This window comes from Periophthalmus magnuspinnatus, chromosome 15, assembly GCF_009829125.3.
Source record: "Periophthalmus magnuspinnatus isolate fPerMag1 chromosome 15, fPerMag1.2.pri, whole genome shotgun sequence".
NCBI classification, from domain to species: Eukaryota; Metazoa; Chordata; class Actinopteri; order Gobiiformes; family Gobiidae; genus Periophthalmus; species Periophthalmus magnuspinnatus.
In genome coordinates, this window is record NC_047140.1 from 2803009 (window position 1) to 2821163 (window position 18155).

At 37.3% G+C, this 18155-nt stretch overlaps 5 protein-coding genes across 5 annotated transcripts; 2 read left to right on the forward strand and 3 right to left on the reverse strand.

Annotated features, from left to right (window-relative positions):
- Positions 1-568: 568 nt before the first annotated feature.
- bnip4 (BCL2 interacting protein 4) lies at positions 569-3450 on the reverse strand. The gene is made up of 6 exons (XM_033979546.2): positions 3294-3450; positions 2514-2685; positions 2351-2411; positions 2139-2245; positions 1099-1248; positions 569-966 (listed from the first exon to the last, which is right to left on the reverse strand). The coding sequence occupies exons 1-6, from the start codon at positions 3334-3336 to the stop codon at positions 918-920; spliced, it is 582 nt and encodes a 193-aa protein (XP_033835437.1). The 5' UTR covers positions 3337-3450; the 3' UTR covers positions 569-917.
- Positions 3451-9009: 5559 nt separating this feature from the next.
- On the reverse strand, positions 9010-10345 carry LOC117382867 (alpha-2A adrenergic receptor-like). Its single transcript, XM_033980105.2, has one exon. The coding sequence runs from the start codon at positions 10153-10155 to the stop codon at positions 9010-9012; it is 1146 nt and encodes a 381-aa protein (XP_033835996.1). The 5' UTR covers positions 10156-10345.
- A 1198-nt stretch (positions 10346-11543) lies between these two features.
- On the forward strand, positions 11544-14090 carry smndc1 (survival motor neuron domain containing 1). Its single transcript, XM_033980002.2, has 6 exons — positions 11544-11659; positions 11930-12049; positions 12478-12614; positions 12766-12921; positions 13268-13421; positions 13506-14090. The coding sequence occupies exons 2-6, from the start codon at positions 11930-11932 to the stop codon at positions 13641-13643; spliced, it is 705 nt and encodes a 234-aa protein (XP_033835893.1). The 5' UTR covers positions 11544-11659; the 3' UTR covers positions 13644-14090.
- Positions 14091-15234: 1144 nt separating this feature from the next.
- On the reverse strand, positions 15235-16274 carry LOC117382868 (max-interacting protein 1-like). The gene is made up of 4 exons (XM_033980106.2): positions 16268-16274; positions 16073-16077; positions 15855-16026; positions 15235-15734 (listed from the first exon to the last, which is right to left on the reverse strand). The coding sequence occupies exons 1-4, from the start codon at positions 16272-16274 to the stop codon at positions 15571-15573; spliced, it is 348 nt and encodes a 115-aa protein (XP_033835997.2). The 3' UTR covers positions 15235-15570.
- A 10-nt stretch (positions 16275-16284) lies between these two features.
- Positions 16285-17080, forward strand: LOC117382869 (max-interacting protein 1-like; the record flags this gene model as incomplete). The annotated part of the gene is given in 3 exon segments (XM_033980107.2): positions 16285-16429; positions 16432-16461; positions 16582-17080. Coding segments are annotated over 3 exon segments (339 nt in total), but the record flags the coding sequence as incomplete, so codon positions are not given.
- Between the last annotated feature and the right edge of the window lie 1075 nt (positions 17081-18155).

Consider the following 18155-nt stretch of genomic DNA (forward strand, 5'->3'; position numbering starts at 1 on the left):
TATTTCAGGAACTGGCTGAAAAAGTACAAGGCACAAGTTGGGGCCCAGGACAAAGGGAATCTTCAGCCTTAATATCTACTTCTATCTGTGACAGCTACGGTTTATGTCCCCAGACGATTTAAAAACCTCATGTGCATTATTTGTAAATCCTATTTTATGTTCATACACTGCTGCTATATGTGGCTGTCTATGGAATCACTAAGGAGGAAAATTGCACAGCATACAGTAAATGTGCCTCCAGATCATGTTAATAAGTAGAAATTTCAGACAGAACTCATACATGTGCCCTTATTCATTTATTAAAATAAGAATTTCACCTAAATTTCGACCACATGTTGCAAATGTGGATATCTGTAGTTGTGAATGCGGAAATGAAGGTTGACTACACATATACTGATGACATTAAAACACATAATAATGCATTGTCTTGTCCAATGATTCCTAACATGGTGGCAATGTATTCACTTGTTTATTATTTTTGACCAAAGTTCAATAAAATTTTAATTGTGTTCATTTTGATGTCATCATTTAAATGTCTACAAAATGATAACTGAACAATTAAACACATTATGTAACATTTTTATTTAGCTTATGAAAAACAATATGGACCATACATGTTCTTTATACACTTGTGCATTCAAAAAAGCTGAGTAAATGTAAAAATCACATAACTAATGATCCCTTATAAAGAATGATTCTTATAAATTTCAAAATAAAATATATTTGGTGGATTTCCATTACAATCAACAGCTCAGACACATCGACGTAGAGATATGAAAAGCAGCAAAAGCAGAGATACAATGCAGTGGGAACTTGCTTTGGAGACTGATGGTCAGTGTAGCTCCCTCTTGTCTCTCTTTAGGCTCACAAAATCCAGTTTTAAGGCATGGCTGTAGGGCCACTATAATGTCACCAACTTAATAGGTTGATGGGTTATGGGAAGTTAGGCGCTTTCCAATGTATATCCTTAAGACAAGAAAAAACTGTTAGTACACCCATGTGTTTTGATTTGTTTAATAAATGAGAACAAACATAGTTATTTTTGGTTCCATACAGTATAGTATATTCATATTGTTCATTAGGTGTGACTTTGCTTACCCTAGTCCAACAGCCAGGATGTGGGAAATGATTAATGACGGCAGAAACAGCTTCAGAAAATCAGCTGAGAGAATGCCACCCTTCTTCATGACACTGGTGTTCCTAATGCTGAGAGAGGTCGTGCGCTTAGGGTGCTTCAGCAGGAACTCCCTACAGAGAACCACATTAATTTTTCATTGGTGTGAATAAATTATAATAAATGGTAGGCTGATTAATGTCACATTGCCCTCTTTGCACATACAGATGCTTTACACTCAGAGAATTGCAAATAATAAACCCAGAACATTAGACACGAATTGTGTTTAGAGTTTAAGTCAACAATTGTTTTGTTAATCAATTAATCTAGAAATTATTCTTTCAATGAATCAATCTGTTGCTTAGATCACCCATATATATGAGATTTTTTTGCAATACTTAAAGCATAAGTGCACATGGCCTGTTTTGGAGTCTATGTATAGCCCAGAAAACAATTCTATGCTTACTAATTAGTTAATGATCATTTCAATAATCAATCACTTGTGATTAACTGGTTAACTAGTTCAGAGTTCCCACATGTCCTGGAAAACCTACAAAATAATTTGCCTGTTTTCCATACATGAAAAACACATGGAAAATGAGAAAAAAGGTAAAGGCAAAATGTCCTGGAAAACATATATTTTGTCCTTGAAAATTTCTCCATATTTTACTTTGCTGTGTTATTGGATATCAAATTAATAGAGACGTTTCCTGCCACCTGTTTACATGTGTTCTCCATCTAATTTAAGTTACACCAGAAAATAACAAAAATATAGTGTTTGCCCTGGTGTATAATTAATTTGTAATAATTGTGGACCTTGAGCAGAGCCTTAGGCTTCGACTACATTTTTCATTATAAAAAATCTATAAAAAAAAAAAAAAAAAGGGCATAATCTGCTTGTAAACACCGTGTCTACATAACGAAAAAGTCCTGGAAAATGATTCCAAGGAAACTGTGGGAGCCCTATGGTTTCAGCCCTATCACATTTTATAGTTTATTAAAACAGCCATGTCAGTGCCCATACTTGGGTGGGTTATTTTCTGGTCGACTGGACCAATCCCAAATCCAGTCAGCATTTTTCTTCAGCAAATTGTCTACTTCTCGTCTTCTTTCTTGAAAGTCTTCATCTGACTGAAAAAAAAAAAATCTTGATTATTCTTGATTATATAAATGTCTAAACAAAGACACTTGCATTAAACATATATAGCCTACTGCATAAAATGGTGGCAAATCTACCTGTGTACTGTTTCCTCCTGAGCCTTTCCACACAAGGAGTGGGGTCTCGGCTCTGAGAGGGCTATAAAGAAGAAAATAACAGCATAAAATGTTCCGTTAACGTTATTCACAGCAGTAACTGTAATATTTATATTGAGAAAATAGCCATAAAAGCAAAACAAACCTGTTACATTGTGAGCTTCCTTTTGAACTGCTCCTTCCTGACTCATGCTGTGCCTCCAGCAGCATTCTCTCCAGGTCTGCTTCCTGGCTGTGTGTTGGGATGTGATCGTGGCTCTCATGATGACTACTCGACTGAGAACTGCTGCCACTGAAATGCAGCTCTACCCAGGATCCTGAAATCAAAAGAACTCACTGGATTTATACCAAATCACAGAAAGTAGTGGGCAGCACTAGGCCTGGGATGATACCGAAATTTGGTGTCACTATTATTATGGCCAAAATAATTGCGATTAATGATTATATCAAAATTATTATAAAAGTTGCTGACAGTTTAAAATGTTATGGATATAAGTAATTATAATCTTAATAGTTAGTTATAGTATTGTACTTTGTTATAAGTGAAAACAACAATGATCTAGAAGAGATTCTTATCATGGAGAAGTAGCTTTTATCAGCATTATAATATATCTTTGTTGGCGATTATCACGATAATATAAAATGTCCCATGAACGACCTTTTGATCACGATTGTGTATTGACCCATCCCAGGATAGCTCTCATGCAGCTGGAATAAACAAGCTAAATAGTTCACATGGCAGGAACTTTGAAGATGAGCCAATGGTTCCTCAAAAATGTGTTATTTAGATGATAAAAAGCAGTGAGTATTTCAGATCTGCCCATGTGGTGTTTTTGTGCAGTGAGTTTGTTTGAGTTCAGGTCATGGTTGTGAAGCTAGCGCTAGCATAAACATGTCTGTAATAAACAAGCCATAAACACATTACCTTGCAAACTCTCGTCGGATGAACTGTCTTTTAGGAGCGACATCGTTGAAACGTACTGTGAATATTCTCTTTCTTCCGCAAGTTCGAAGTAAATAGAGCGAACTTGTGTCGAAATCTGTGAAACAGCGAGTCCCACAATAACAATGACGCAACGCAGTGTTTATCTGAGCGCTGATTGGCTCTTACAGAAGAGCACGAGCGTGTCCGCCCCCCGCCCCCACCTCAGTAGCACGCGCTAATTATAGGCCCAAAAGTCATTGTTTTGATTCAAACACGATCTGAGCGTCACACTGCACAAAATAACTAGTTTTGAAGACAACTGGAAAGTGTCTAATCAACAGTATTTTGTGTGACATGTTTCTGAGTACAAATTTGCAGAGGCATAACTATGGCAGTAGGTCAAGGCATATGCCCATTGTGTCATTCCAGAAACTAATTTAAACAAAGGTAGAATGAAAAAAGGCAATAGAACTGGGGTCTCTAACCTTTTTCCTCCAGTGAACTACCTTTACAAATAATAAACCTTTATCCATTTATTAGTGCACAAAGTTGGGCATCAAAATGATACATTTATATTGGTAATGAATGAGCCATTCTCTCTCCCTCAATGAGCTGCTTGGACAGAGGTGGAGAGCTGTTGAGAGCTGCTGAGACACCATTACAGATTATCAGGCCTATTTACACTGCCTGGCCAAAAAAAAAAAAAAAAAAAAAAGTCGCCACCTGGATGGGGGCAGTGCTATGGTCTGGGGTTGCTGCAGTTGGTCAGGTCTTGGTTCAGCAACAGTCTGTGCTCAAAGAATGAGATCAGCTGACACCTGAATATACTGAATGACCAGGTTATTTAATCAGTGGATTTTTTCTTCCCTGATGGCACAGGTATATTCCAAGATGACAATGCCAGGATTCATCTTTCTCAAATTGTGAAAGAGTGGTTCAGGAGCATGAGACATCATTTTCACACATGATTTGTCCACCACAGAGTCCAGACCTTAACCCCATTGAGAATCTTTGGGATGTGCTGGAGAAGGCTTTGTGCAGTGGTCAGACTCCACCATCATCAATGCAACATCTTTTTGAAAAGTTAACTCAACACTGGATGGAAATAAATCTTGTGACATTGCAGAAGCGAAATCGAAACATTGCCACAGCAAATGTGTGCTGTAATCAAAGCTAAAGGCGGAACAACCAAATATTAGAGTGTGTGACCTTTTTTTTGGTGGCGACTTTTTTTGGCCAGGCAGTGTATGTTTACTACATATACAGTCTACTGAGAACTCCTGAGTCCCCACTACAGAACATCAGGTCTAAATATGTGTAATACATATACATTCTATGATGTAATAAAGCCAGTCTGTGCGTTTGCCCAAAATGCTCCACATATCGCTACCAGGTTACAGATCAGATCCGTGGAGAGGTGAACCATCTAAAGTGCACACGTTTCAAAATATTTTAGCAACAAAACATCTTGAATATTTGTACGATAGATAGATTTAATGCCAAACTGTGGAACATTCCAAGTAAAGCATTAACATTTTCTTGGAGACAAGCAAGTGGCAGATTCCTCCAACAGAAAAGTGATGTAATCCACCTTTAATTGCAAACTATGATGCAGTATATCTTAGCAAGCTTACTATATGCTCAATGATAAGCTTTATGTTCCTTTTTTGTTCCAGGAGCCTGTAGGTGGCCCAGTAGACTCCATGTGTGGTAGGCTGCAGCATGCGGCCTGTTTGCCTGTCTGGCAGCTTGTGTGCATTGACGGCATAGTGAAGGATGGATTGCTGTTTGAAACACCTGGCCAATGTGGATCACAGATAACGGCTGTACAAAGAGCATTATGGGACATGTCATTCTGCCTTTTGTTTATTTGAGTGTGTGCAGCTGTCAGAGCTGTTGGAGAAAGGGAACTAGCATGAAGATTACCAGTGGGAAACAAGGTGCCATATATCCTACCACCTCTTCCCAACATCCTAAAATCAGCCTATGAGTTGCCAAAAAAGAGATACTAATCAATACTAAACTAGATACTAATTTGGTCAATACTGAAAAAATCACTCAAAGTGGGCCTTTCTTGAAAAAAAATAATGTATTTAAATTTGGAAACACAACACGTCATAACCGGGACTAAACTGAGACTAAAATGGAAGTAAACTTTGACTAGACGAACCAGGACTAAACCAGGACTCAATCAGTAGTAAAACAAGACCAAACCAATTCTACATGAGGACTACAGGACTGAAATGAGGACCAGATGAGGACGAGTGTAATCGCATCCTTAGAATTATCTTAATCAATACCAGAATTAGTATTAGAATTAGAAAATTTTGTATTTTGACAAAGCTAGTGGCTGGCCACAATGTTTGAATGTTTTTAAGAAGTTCCAAATCGAACTAGCTTTGTAATTAACCGTCAGCAGCCCATGAGAGTCAGATTGCATAAATTGATCTTTATCTGCATCATCTTTCACAATATAACTTGATTATTCCTCCTCTTTATCAATTCAGAACAGAGGAAGCAATGTGGTCCGTCATAAATCTATTACAAATGACCCAAAATGGAACTTGGAAAATTGAAATGAATCACTGGACTGAGTAAAATGTTTTATTTTTTTCCCGGAGTGTCTATTTACAGCATTTGAGCCTGGTTCTCAAGCCCAATGCACATAGGAGATTTCAACCCACTCCTCCAAGATTCCTGGTGAGTAAAATTACATTGTGGGTGGATGACTTTAGTAAAAGCGCATCAAATATAATAGACAGTGGATTCGTGCGAAAGTTAAGAGAACTCTGGCCACGAATAGCCACATTGTTTTAAGTGCCCATGTCATAGCAGTGAATTGTGATGCACTGTACTGGCCTTTAGAGCGGGGACATAAATCATGGGCATATGTAGGCATTATAAATAGCTTCATAGGAGTATAATTTATTACACATAGATAAAAATGACAAGGAATTCAAACCTAAAATGTCATATATTAAATTATCTTTCATTAGTCAAGTGGAGGTATTCAAATGCTACATAAAGGCCAATAGTAATTATTCATACAACTGGCTTATAGCTGTGTTTCCCAACAAGTGGTGCAGGGACCCCTAGAGGTTCAATTTGCATTTGCAAGTGTATTTCTTATGTGGTCCACAAATAAAACTGAGATTCAGCAGTTTGTTATCCGTTTTAGGTTTTATAGTTCTTTCAAATGTCAAAGTTTTTTTTCTTCTTAGTGATTTATTTATTTATTTATTTATTTATTTATTTATTTATTTATTTATTTATTTATTTATTTATTTATTTATTTATTTATTTATTTATTTATTTATTTATTTATTTATTTATTTATTTATTTATTTATTTATTTATTTATTTATACAGGGGGACCCAATGAGAGTACTTGGGCTCTCTTTTTCATTTTTTTATGTGTTGTTGTTAATGCAGCTGCTTTTGTATGTGACACTTGATTGCTGTGCCGACAGGCTGATGTGAAGGTTCGATTCCTCGGTTAGTGGTTTGTTTTTGGAGACCGACTCTTGTGTTGTTTTGCTCTTGTTTTGGCGTGGGTTACGACCTACAGTTGGACTTGTGTTCAAAAAATAAACAGCCAGAAGAAATTGTTTCCTTACACCAGAACTCTACAGTATAATGTTAAAATAAATGAGAAAGAGTTTATAAAGTTAATATATTTTTAGAGAACTTTATTGTTTTTACATTGTCTTTTTTGTAAAACTAGGTTGAATATAAAATACCCTGTACTAGATTGTATTATATAGAGTCATATGTAGGATTGAGTGGGCTTGTCAAATATATTGGTGTTTATCAAGACAGAAGAACTTGGCAACTACTGATATATTTTTACAATGTAGCTACCAATTAAAGGTGCATTATGTAACCTTTCTGGATTATGGCACATCACCAGTTTATCTTGATAGAGACGATATTGCTTTGTCCAGAATTCCCCAGTATGTCATGACTTATCTATTTTGCATTTAGTCATTTACAGGTGTTTTTATGGCTCAAAAATACATGCATACTTATTGTCAGCGGGGTCATCTCTCCACAGATCTGATCTGTAACTTGATTTGCAACTGCTTGTCTTCATGAGGATACGTTTAATGTCATACTGTGGAACATTCTAAGCTAAGAAATAACATCTCCATAAAGACAGGTGGTGCACCCTCCACCACAAAACTTATATAGAGCATCTTTAAAATAAATAACATAAAAATAATAACATACATACATAATATGAAAACTAATATTTGAGTTTTGTCATTTTCCTGATGTTCCTCACTAACAACTCAGTAATCAAATTAACCTGGGTCACAAAGCCAAAAATGTCATGTTTCCTGCTTTATGTTGATGTGGGAACTCACATTATCTTCAGCTCCGGTTGCCATTTGTGGTAAGTAATACATGCAGTATTTTAAGAGCAGCCTGCAAAATGGCCGAACCCAAACATATGTACCGCAGGAATTTTCAGACACCAGAGGTCATACAACCAAAGTCATGAGAATCACTTTTACTGTTGTGAGAAACGATTGGTTAAAAATGGCAAGTCAGTGGGAAGCTCGGGATATTATGACTAATGATTGTCACAAAGTTATTCCAGTATTAACTACGCGTTTAAAGATGACAAGAGCAGCCTAACACATCAATAAGCTTGTGTGTAATTTGCAGAAGCCAGCCATATTTCAATCGCTGCATGATTTCCTCTGACTCCGGGGAAGGCTTTAATGATATCCTGATATGAGAGGCCATAACTCTTGATAAACTGCGCTCAATAATCTTGTCCCGTCCGTACCTCCTGGGCATAATTTACTTCTCGTGTAATTGTCCTGTTCACATGCTGTTATGATAAGCAATGAAGAGAGTAGACAGTATTTAAATGGCTGGCAAAATATACGGCCTCTGCACTGGATTGGTGTTCAAATAGTTGTCAGATGGTTTCTATGGTTTTACAAAAGTACATCATCTGTCAAGGTTTTGTATTTGAAATTAGTGGATGGATCAGATACCTTTTCCCATCCCTATTTGATGGTTCTGTTTATCAACTGTAAAATTATTAACAGGCATAACAAAACCAGGAAATGACAGGAAATTCCAAGTAATGTGATGACTTTAAATATGACACTATGCAGGAAATTTTCCATGCATGTTTTCCCAGGCGTACAAATGATTACATGCATGATTACAGAAACGCTTGTAAAATTTTCTTCATATATTCATATATTTCAGGCAACCAGCTGTGTGGTGAAGATTGATTTTTTTAATAAAATTATATTCTTTCCAGTAATTATTAGTTCTTGTTCATTGTTGTCATATGAGTACTGAGGGAAGATAGGTAAGCATATTTTTTCAATGCAAACCTTCCTCATAAAAATAAAAATGTAAAAAAAAAGAAAAAGAAAAAAGGAATAGGCTGTGTGGCTCAGTGGTAGTTTCAAGGCATACACAGGACAACTCCCCTTCCTATGTGTCATAAATTTGACCTTTCACCTCCTCATTTCCACTGTGCTTTTTTAAAGAATTTTGATTTTAAAAGCAGTGCAGCATTTATTTATTTATTTTTACCTCTGCTTGAGTAGTATTGTTGTAACAATAATTCTAATTTAACTTTGTGTAACATGTTATATAATAATACTGTATCAAAACATATACATAATGTGTGTGTGTGTGTGTGTGTGTGTGCGTGTGTATATATATAAATGTGTGTGTTATATACTTATATATGGTTCTGTCTACAAAGAATCTTCTTGAAGGAGCGCCTGAAGTCATTGTTGAACACTGTGTATATGATGGGATTGAGTGAGCTGTTGCAGTAACCAAACCAAAAGAACAGTTTGAACAGTGTCTTTGGAACAGAGCAGGATTCACACAGAGCCGTGAGTGTGTAGGTGAAGAAGAAGGGGAACCAGCAGAGAACAAACGCGCCCATGACCACAGCCAGGACGAACGTGAATCTCCTCTCTCTGTTCTGCCTCCCCTTCCACCTGCTCCTCCTGCCCCCCCACTGCACCTCCAACTTGGGTGAGCTCTCTCCGGGTTTCGGCACCACTCTTCCAATCCTTAACCCCTTCTTCAGTGAGCAGAGAGTGGTGTCTGTTGATTCTGAGGAAGAATTATCATCATCTACGCCTACCCCATCCACCTCTCCTGCTGACTTTTCCGATTCCTCTCTTCCTTTGATTTCCTGGTTGCATCTCACGTCCTCTGAGTTGCAGTTTTCCCTTTGGCGTTCACCTGGTTGGGCTCGCGTGTGCTTCTTGGCAATTTGGTAGATTCTTATGTAGACCGTTATCATAATTATGCATGGAGCGAAGAAGGAGGCGGTGCTTGAGAAGAGGATGTACCATTTTTCTTCATTAATGTCACATATGGGGCATTCCACTTTACCCTCTTCCTTTTGCATTGTGATAAGAGGAGGGAAGGAAATTAGAGCTGCCAAAAGCCAAACAAGAACAATGTTACCTTTAATCCTGCATGGTGTTCTTCTTAAATTGTACTTGATCGCCTGGGTAACCGACCAGTATCTGTCCAAGCTTATCGCACAAAGATGGACAATAGATGAGGTGCAGAAGAAGACATCCAAACAAAGGTAGATCTCACACCAAATCCTACCAAAGAACCAGTAACCCATGAGTTCATTTGAGAAAGAAAATGGCACGACCATGGTAGCAACCAGGATGTCCGCACATGCCAAAGAGACCAAATATAAGTTCTGAGGAGCTCTCAAGGCATGACTTGTTATGACAGAAATTATAACAAGGACATTGCCAAATACAATTACCAGAATGAGGACAGCTACGGCGATTGTAAGAGGAACAGTGTGGTAAATGTGGTATTCGCTGGTGAAGTTCAAACAATCCATCAGGATGTTGTGGCAGAGACAAGAGTTAAGTTGTTTTGTCTTGTCCACTTGTCCAGGAATAAAAAAAATAACTATTAAAAATACTTTAAATAAACATCTTGTAAATCCTTTGTCAGTAAGTCTTGATTCAACTGTCTCAAATGGAAAGAAGTGGCTGTATCCTTGAGTAAAATGACCTCCTTTACAAAGATATTCCCCAAATTTCTGATTCAGAAGATATGTTGTGCTGTAGTGGAGAGTAAAGACTTTTATATGGTCCTCCTCTGTTGCTTGGGATGACTGACTCTGGCTGTGTTTCAGTGAGACTGTCCAGGGGGCGGGGTTTCTGCTGAATAATGAGAAGCAGTCTGGCATCAGGCAAAAATGTCTGATCATATAATTATATCATGCAATAAAAATTGGGATTATGTAAGAAGAGGGCAGTAAGTTCAAAATGTACTGTATTTGATATATTTAAAGAACAACACTAACTTTACTGTTTAGCTATTAATACACCTAAGTTTTACTTCAGGAACTTAAAAAAAATACTAATACTAATACTACTAATAATAATAATAATTCAAATGTCCCAATTTTAACAGGAGCTAAACTCTTTAGTGAGTATTGAACTTTTTAATTTGATTGATATTTTTTTTGCTGTAGAAGCGACAGAATATTAAGAGGCACTCTTGCACTGGGCAATATATATTCATAACAAAATCATATTATTACGTCATATATTTTATTAATTGAAGAGGATTTCAGTGATATTACATTGTGATTCAAAATGGTTCAAAATGTACTATATTATACCACATTACTACAACAAAGATAATTTATTTGACTTACAAGTGATTTACAGTATGCCTATTTTATATAATTGGGCTAACATTTTATTAAATATTCTTGACAAAAAGAGAACAAAAGTACCATTACTTCAAACTTTCCTCAGGATGCCAGGAACAAAATCAGATTTAAAGTTTCTGCACCTAGAGCTTAAAATAAAATGCATAAAGTAAACTTAAATTTGAGAAAGAGTCAGTATGTTTGAAAGCATTTTGGCAAACAGTATTATTCACTAATTATTAAAAAAGAATATTTCAATTTAATTAAAAGAGGCTTCTTATCTTCATTGTGTTTTTTTCTTGCTTCAGTTTCTTTAGTCAATTTGGCCCAACGTTGTTAGTAAAAATCCTCAATATTTAATTTTGAATGTTGACACATTAGGAGATCACTTAAATTTGTTGTGTCTAGATATATATTCCAATAAACACGCGAGATTATTATTTAGCAGCGCTTGAGTTTGGACCTAATGATATTGTGACCTGTTGTTGTAGTGCGCGGTCCCACCGCTAGGGGCGGATGTTCGGGCTCTAGACAGTTTTCGCCACGAGCTCAGTCGGACTTCCGCTTTCCGGCTGATAATACCCAGTGGAGCCAACTGTGTCCTGTTTAACTAAATATACCATTTTTATTTAACTGAAACTTTTAGTGTTTATTCAATACGAAACCCTGCACATCCGAGGTAAGAGCGATCAGCCTTTAAACCTTTCTCGTTTGATTTCTATCCATATCCAGCGTTGGCTACATTGTTAGCATTGTCTGGCTTTCGTTAGCCTAGTCGAAAACCCGTTTAGAAGCAAAATAAACGGCATCAGATGTGTCCAGTATCGTTTTCTACCATCCATATAGTTGTCAATCCACATTTGTACCGTTAATTTGATAATTTGCCTCCTCCACCTCACCATAGCCACCATAGAGCTAACAGTGCGAGCGGTTTGTGTTTTTCCCGCAGATGTCGGAGGATTTGGTCAAACAGCTGAGTAGCTATAAAGCGCAGCTAGCTCAAGTAGAGGTTGCACTGTCATCTGATCCAGAAAATGAAGACCTTCTTAAACTACAGAAAGACCTACAGGTGAGTACTGTCTACTAACTACAGGCAGGATCACACAGGCTCCCTCATGATTCGATACGCTATTTGGCGCACGATACGATATATGTTAAAATGCATACAATGGTTTTCTCTCTCTAAACAAGTAACAACTTTTGACTATACCAAAACTAATCTTGGTGATATCGATACAGTATCATACAATGTAGTGCCCCAATCCATATTTAGATGTTTGAAATATGACTATTAAAGTTCTCTGTTACATCTACATTTTCACACATGGAAAACTACTTTAACAAATTTGATTGCTTCTCATCTAACCTTTATCTCACCTTTACACCTTCACTGTAGGTGGCTCTTGAATGTTTTTAAAGCATGTGTCAGGGTTATTTGATGACTCTTTTTGATATACTGTATGTCATTAAAATGTCTTCATCCTAATTTATCCACAGGAAGTCATTGATTTGACAAAAGACCTCCTGACCTCACAGACAGCTGAAGGGACGTCTGCGAGTACAAACCCTGCTCCTATTAAACACAAATGGAAGATTGGGGACAGATGCCTTGCAGTGTGGAATACAGATGGACAGTAAGTATATCGTCACTATAGTCCTCAGTACAACTTGAGTACAGATTATAGTTACTAATGATGTTTTATCCACTCGAGTAAATAACATATGCAAAATAATAGTGTGTCCAAGAATCCTACTCACCAGCTTACAGCCGTGATTCTTTGACAGGATGTACGAGGCCGAGATTGAAGAGATAGACCGGGAGAATGGCACTGCAGCAGTTACCTTCATCGGTTATGGCAATGCTGAAGTGATCCCACTACAGAACCTCAAACCCGCTGAAGAGGGTACTCTTCCTGAAGATCCCTTAAAAGCAAAGTCTAAGTAAGTCTTTCTCTAAAATGATATCTTTGTCTACTCACTGTCCAAACATGTAGGTTTATTAGATTTTATTCTAAAAGAGTGCAATGATTAGAATACATCCACATTTATAATGCAATGCAATACATTGCATTTACTTATTTCAGTCATTACATCTTAATTATTTGACTTATGTTATTTATTATTTTGCAAGTTTATGTAGCAAGTGCGCCACATTAAGTTCTTAACATCTGATCATAGTACAACATTGGAATGAGAGAAGAGAATGGGTGGGACTAGCCACTCAAACGGAAACTCTTGGTTAATAAAATGCTACTGCATTTGTCTTATATTGCCTGTTCTCTTCTAGAAAAGAGAAGATAGCAGAGCAGCGTGAATACAAAAAGAAGAAGGCTCAAAAGAAAGTTCAACGGATGAAGGAGTTGGAGCAAGAGAGGGAAGAACAGAAGTCCAAGTGGCAAATGTTCAACAGCAAGGCTTTGTCCAAGAACAAAAAAGGACAGGTACAACGCTACAAATGTGTTAAATAATGTGTTCTAATACTCTCATAAAGATTGAAAATCTAAATGAATGTTTTTTGTTTGCAGGTCAAAAGGAGTATTTTTGCCTCTCCAGAAAGCGTTGATGGAAAAGTGGGAGTGGGTACATGTGGAATTGCAGACAAACCCATGACCCAATATAACGACACATCAAAATACAATGTCAGACACTTAATGCCCCAATGACCTTGTGTCAGTGACCTTGTGTGTCTAATATTTCACTGTGTACCAGCTTATACTAGTAATTCCCATTGTGTTGTATGATTTAAGTTTGCGGGCAAAGAAAGATTTGATTTTTACTGGCTCGTACCACATTTATCGCCAACTGGATAATATATGTTCTATAATGGGATCATAAACTAAGAGGATTTTCAATGTAGCCAGACTCCCTGTTGGGTACAAACAAGTGACTGTGTGTAGTGAACAGCTTAAGTAGATACCTGGTTTCACAGCAGTCAAATACTTGCCTAGTATACATTTATGTATAACGTTATGGCTTTATGGTTTTAAATTATGCATATTTTGGAGAGCCAGTCCAGTGATGTTGGTAACATTTTGTGACTGCTGAGACCACATTTAAATTGTACATATACCACTGAAATAAAATTGTGTTTTCTGGTTTTATATATAAAACATGTTTTCACTCTTGTGAATGACACTGTTAACGAAGTAAGGACTTTCAGTGAATGCTATTTGACAATTTTACCAACAACATGGCTGACGCACATCAATCTATATTACGAGTTTATTGTTGTCAGGGACAGTAATGAGGACTTGTAACAAAGTATCAGCAGGAGACTAGTAGCACATGATTTGCAATAGTCCCCATACATAGACATTTGTTCCCCATCTTACATTTGAAGTAGTGCATTTTCACTTTCCCAAACAAGTAATTGTGTGCAAGAGTGGATTTTTACCCAGGTTAAGACACAGTTTGGTAGTTATGTAGTTTGTACTACAAATGATCAGCTAACAGGGTTTAGTCTGAAAGGTACATTTGGTTTTATACATTGGAAGAGATTTGCTGTGCAATTTCAGTGGTAAAAAACTGGAATATTACAAGTTTTTAACTAAAAGAAAATCTGATTACAATACAAACATACAGTACTGAAATATCAATATTGATCAAGTCAACTATAAATTAATAAGATGTTCGAGGGGTTTTTCATGCTACAATAATTTGACCATCCAAAGCACATGACATGATTGGAAAGACTACATTCAATTGAACATGCGTTGTAGCTTATACATCCAGTACGATCATATTAAATAATTGGGTGGTTGCAATTAGAAACATGTTTAATATTCGTTGGAGAAAAAAAGTCTCAGAATTGTTGACTTCGTATTGCTTGAGCTCATCTCATATGAAGCATGAAGGAAAGAAATGATTGGCCAAGAAATGTCTAGCAAGCAAATAATTCAATGTTAATAATTTAAAATGTGTATTTTTCAAGCATAACCAAATATCTATAGCTATTGTACAATTAAATATACCAAAATAAATACTATAATATTGAAAATAAATAAAAAATAAATGGTGGATGACACCACCTGTTTGGACATGACTACATTTTAGTCAGAGGGACCCTATAGCAGTGATGTGGGTCCTAAAGCAGAAAAGGCTATCCCAACATTTTGGAATGCAGACATCATAGCACCTGTGTCTGGGCAACAGGATGTGCTGTTTAGACGTTTTATCAAATGGAAAAAAATATATGTATAAAAGGCAAGGAAACAATTTTCCCAATAGCGGCTTTAAGCGAGAATTGGGAGGTTTTTGTTTTGCTGGTGTAGCTTTAATGGAGTTATGCATCTGTTGCAGAAGCCTGTAAAATAAGGGCATTCAGGTAATTGGTTAAGTCGAGTTTCAGCTTCAAAAATGAAGTTGTATATTGCCATGAGAGTTCTACTTGAGTACATAACATGATTAATTAATGTTGACTCTTCAAAAGAGCCCTTGTAAATGGGACTCAACGTAAGGCAGGTTCTGGGTTGGAGGAGTTGGCTTAGGCTGGTACTTCTGAACAGTTAGTCTAAACTGCAAGAGGATGGAGCTTTAGCCTAGTGTTACGGTGAGGACACTGCAGCTGGAGGGATAGGCTAAGCTGGTGCTTCAGACATTGAAGGCCAGTTTGAGACTGCAGGTGGAGTAGCCTTCGTCACTGATGGAGCTCTGTCGGCTGCTGTGGTCATCCAGATCACTTACTCCACTTGTGCTGACACTGTCCATCTCTCCATGGGAGAACTCAGTGCTTTCTACGTCCACTTCAATGTCCTCTGCAAAATCGCCAGAAGCAACATTTATTAAAGTTCATGCAGCGACTGCTCTCTAGGCGTACATTCTGCATTACATCATGAATACATTATACATGGAAGGATCTCTGTGCAGAAACTGACCTCTGTCAGACTCTGTCTGATCTGAGTCTTCCCGAGAGCCCAGACTGTCCATACGCAGCCTCTCTCTCTCACCCACAGGCTGCAGCTGAGCCAGCTGCCTCTGCAGATGCCTTCTCTCTCTCTCCAAGATGTCTAGCTGATGCTGGCTCCTTCGGTCAGTGTCTTCAAGTTTCTGAAAATAAAATCAATAATGTTTGGTGAAATTTGACATGGTTTACTTCCTCTTTACTTAAACAACAAACTCTGACAGATCCAGGATACTGCTCAAAAATATATATATGTGTGTGTGTGTGTATATATATATATATATATATATACACACACACACACATATATATATTTTTGAGCAGTATCCTGGATCTGTCAGAGTTTGTTGTTTAAGTAAAGAGGAAGTAAACCATGTCAAATTTCACCAAACATTATTGATTTATTTCAGAAACTTGAAGACACTGACCGAAGGAGCCAGCATCAGCTAGACATCTTGGAGAGAGAGAGAAGGCATCTGCAGAGGCAGCTGGCTCAGCTGCAGCCTGTGGGTGAGAGAGAGAGGCTGCGTATGGACAGTCTGGGCTCTCGGAAGACTCAGATCAGACAGAGTCTGACAGAGGTCAGTTTCTGCACAGAGATCCTTCCATGTATAATGTATTCATGATGTAATGCAGAATGTACGCCTAGAGAGCAGTCGCTGCATGAACTTTAATAAATGTTGCTTCTGGCGATTTTGCAGAGGACATTGAAGTGGACGTAGAAAGCACTGAGTTCTCCCATGGAGAGATGGACAGTGTCAGCACAAGTGGAGTAAGTGATCTGGATGACCACAGCAGCCGACAGAGCTCCATCAGTGACGAAGGCTACTCCACCTGCAGTCTCAAACTGGCCTTCAATGTCTGAAGCACCAGCTTAGCCTATCCCTCCAGCTGCAGTGTCCTCACCGTAACACTAGGCTAAAGCTCCATCCTCTTGCAGTTTAGACTAACTGTTCAGAAGTACCAGCCTAAGCCAACTCCTCCAACCCAGAACCTGCCTTACGTTGAGTCCCATTTACAAGGGCTCTTTTGAAGAGTCAACATTAATCATGTTATGTACTCAAGTAGAACTCTCATGGCAATATACAACTTCATTTTTGAAGCTGAAACTCGACTTAACCAATTACCTGAATGCCCTTATTTTACAGGCTTCTGCAACAGATGCATAACTCCATTAAAGCTACACCAGCAAAACAAAAACCTCCCAATTCTCGCTTAAAGCCGCTATTGGGAAAATTGTTTCCTTGCCTTTTATACATATATTTTTTTCCATTTGATAAAAGTCTAAACAGCACATCCTGTTGCCCAGACACAGGTGCTATGATGTCTGCATTCCAAAATGTTGGGATAGCCTTTTCTGCTTTAGGACCCACATCACTGCTATAGGGTCCCTCTGACTAAAATGTAGTCATGTCCAAACAGGTGGTGTCATCCACCATTTATTTTTATTTATTTTCAATATTATAGTATTTATTTTGGTATATTTAATTGTACAATAGCTATAGATATTTGGTTATGCTTGAAAAATACACATTTTAAATTATTAACATTGAATTATTTGCTTGCTAGACATTTCTTGGCCAATCATTTCTTTCCTTCATGCTTCATATGAGATGAGCTCAAGCAATACGAAGTCAACAATTCTGAGACTTTTTTTCTCCAACGAATATTAAACATGTTTCTAATTGCAACCACCCAATTATTTAATATGATCGTACTGGATGTATAAGCTACAACGCATGTTCAATTGAATGTAGTCTTTCCAATCATGTCATGTGCTTTGGATGGTCAAATTATTGTAGCATGAAAAACCCCTCGAACATCTTATTAATTTATAGTTGACTTGATCAATATTGATATTTCAGTACTGTATGTTTGTATTGTAATCAGATTTTCTTTTAGTTAAAAACTTGTAATATTCCAGTTTTTTACCACTGAAATTGCACAGCAAATCTCTTCCAATGTATAAAACCAAATGTACCTTTCAGACTAAACCCTGTTAGCTGATCATTTGTAGTACAAACTACATAACTACCAAACTGTGTCTTAACCTGGGTAAAATCCACTCTTGCACACAATTACTTGTTTGGGAAAGTGAAAAATGCACTACTTCAAATGTAAGATGGGGAACAAATGTCTATGTATGGGGACTATTGCAAATCATGTGCTACTAGTCTCCTGCTGATACTTTGTTACAAGTCCTCATTACTGTCCCTGACAACAATAAACTCGTAATATAGATTGATGTGCGTCAGCCATGTTGTTGGTAAAATTG

Excerpts from the sequence above, each read along its gene's own strand:
- LOC117382868 (XM_033980106.2), bottom strand. Across the intron at positions 15,735-15,854 it reads TCAGACAGAGTCTGACAGAG|AGGACATTGAAGTGGACGTA; the intron begins GTCAGTTTCTGC and ends GCGATTTTGCAG.
- smndc1 (XM_033980002.2), top strand. The coding sequence starts at position 11,930 with ATGTCGGAGGATTTGGTCAAACAGCTGAGTAGCTATAAAGCGCAGCTA. Across the intron at positions 12,050-12,477 it reads AACTACAGAAAGACCTACAG|GAAGTCATTGATTTGACAAA; the intron begins GTGAGTACTGTC and ends ATTTATCCACAG. Across the intron at positions 12,922-13,267 it reads CCCTTAAAAGCAAAGTCTAA|AAAAGAGAAGATAGCAGAGC; the intron begins GTAAGTCTTTCT and ends GTTCTCTTCTAG.
- bnip4 (XM_033979546.2), bottom strand. The coding sequence starts at position 3,336 with ATGTCGCTCCTAAAAGACAGTTCATCCGACGAGAGTTTGCAAG. Across the intron at positions 2,686-3,293 it reads ATCCGACGAGAGTTTGCAAG|GATCCTGGGTAGAGCTGCAT; the intron begins GTAATGTGTTTA and ends TTTTGATTTCAG. Across the intron at positions 1,249-2,138 it reads CCAGAAAATAACCCACCCAA|GGAGTTCCTGCTGAAGCACC; the intron begins GTATGGGCACTG and ends GGTTCTCTGTAG.
- LOC117382867 (XM_033980105.2), bottom strand. The coding sequence starts at position 10,155 with ATGGATTGTTTGAACTTCACCAGCGAATACCACATTTACCACACTGTT.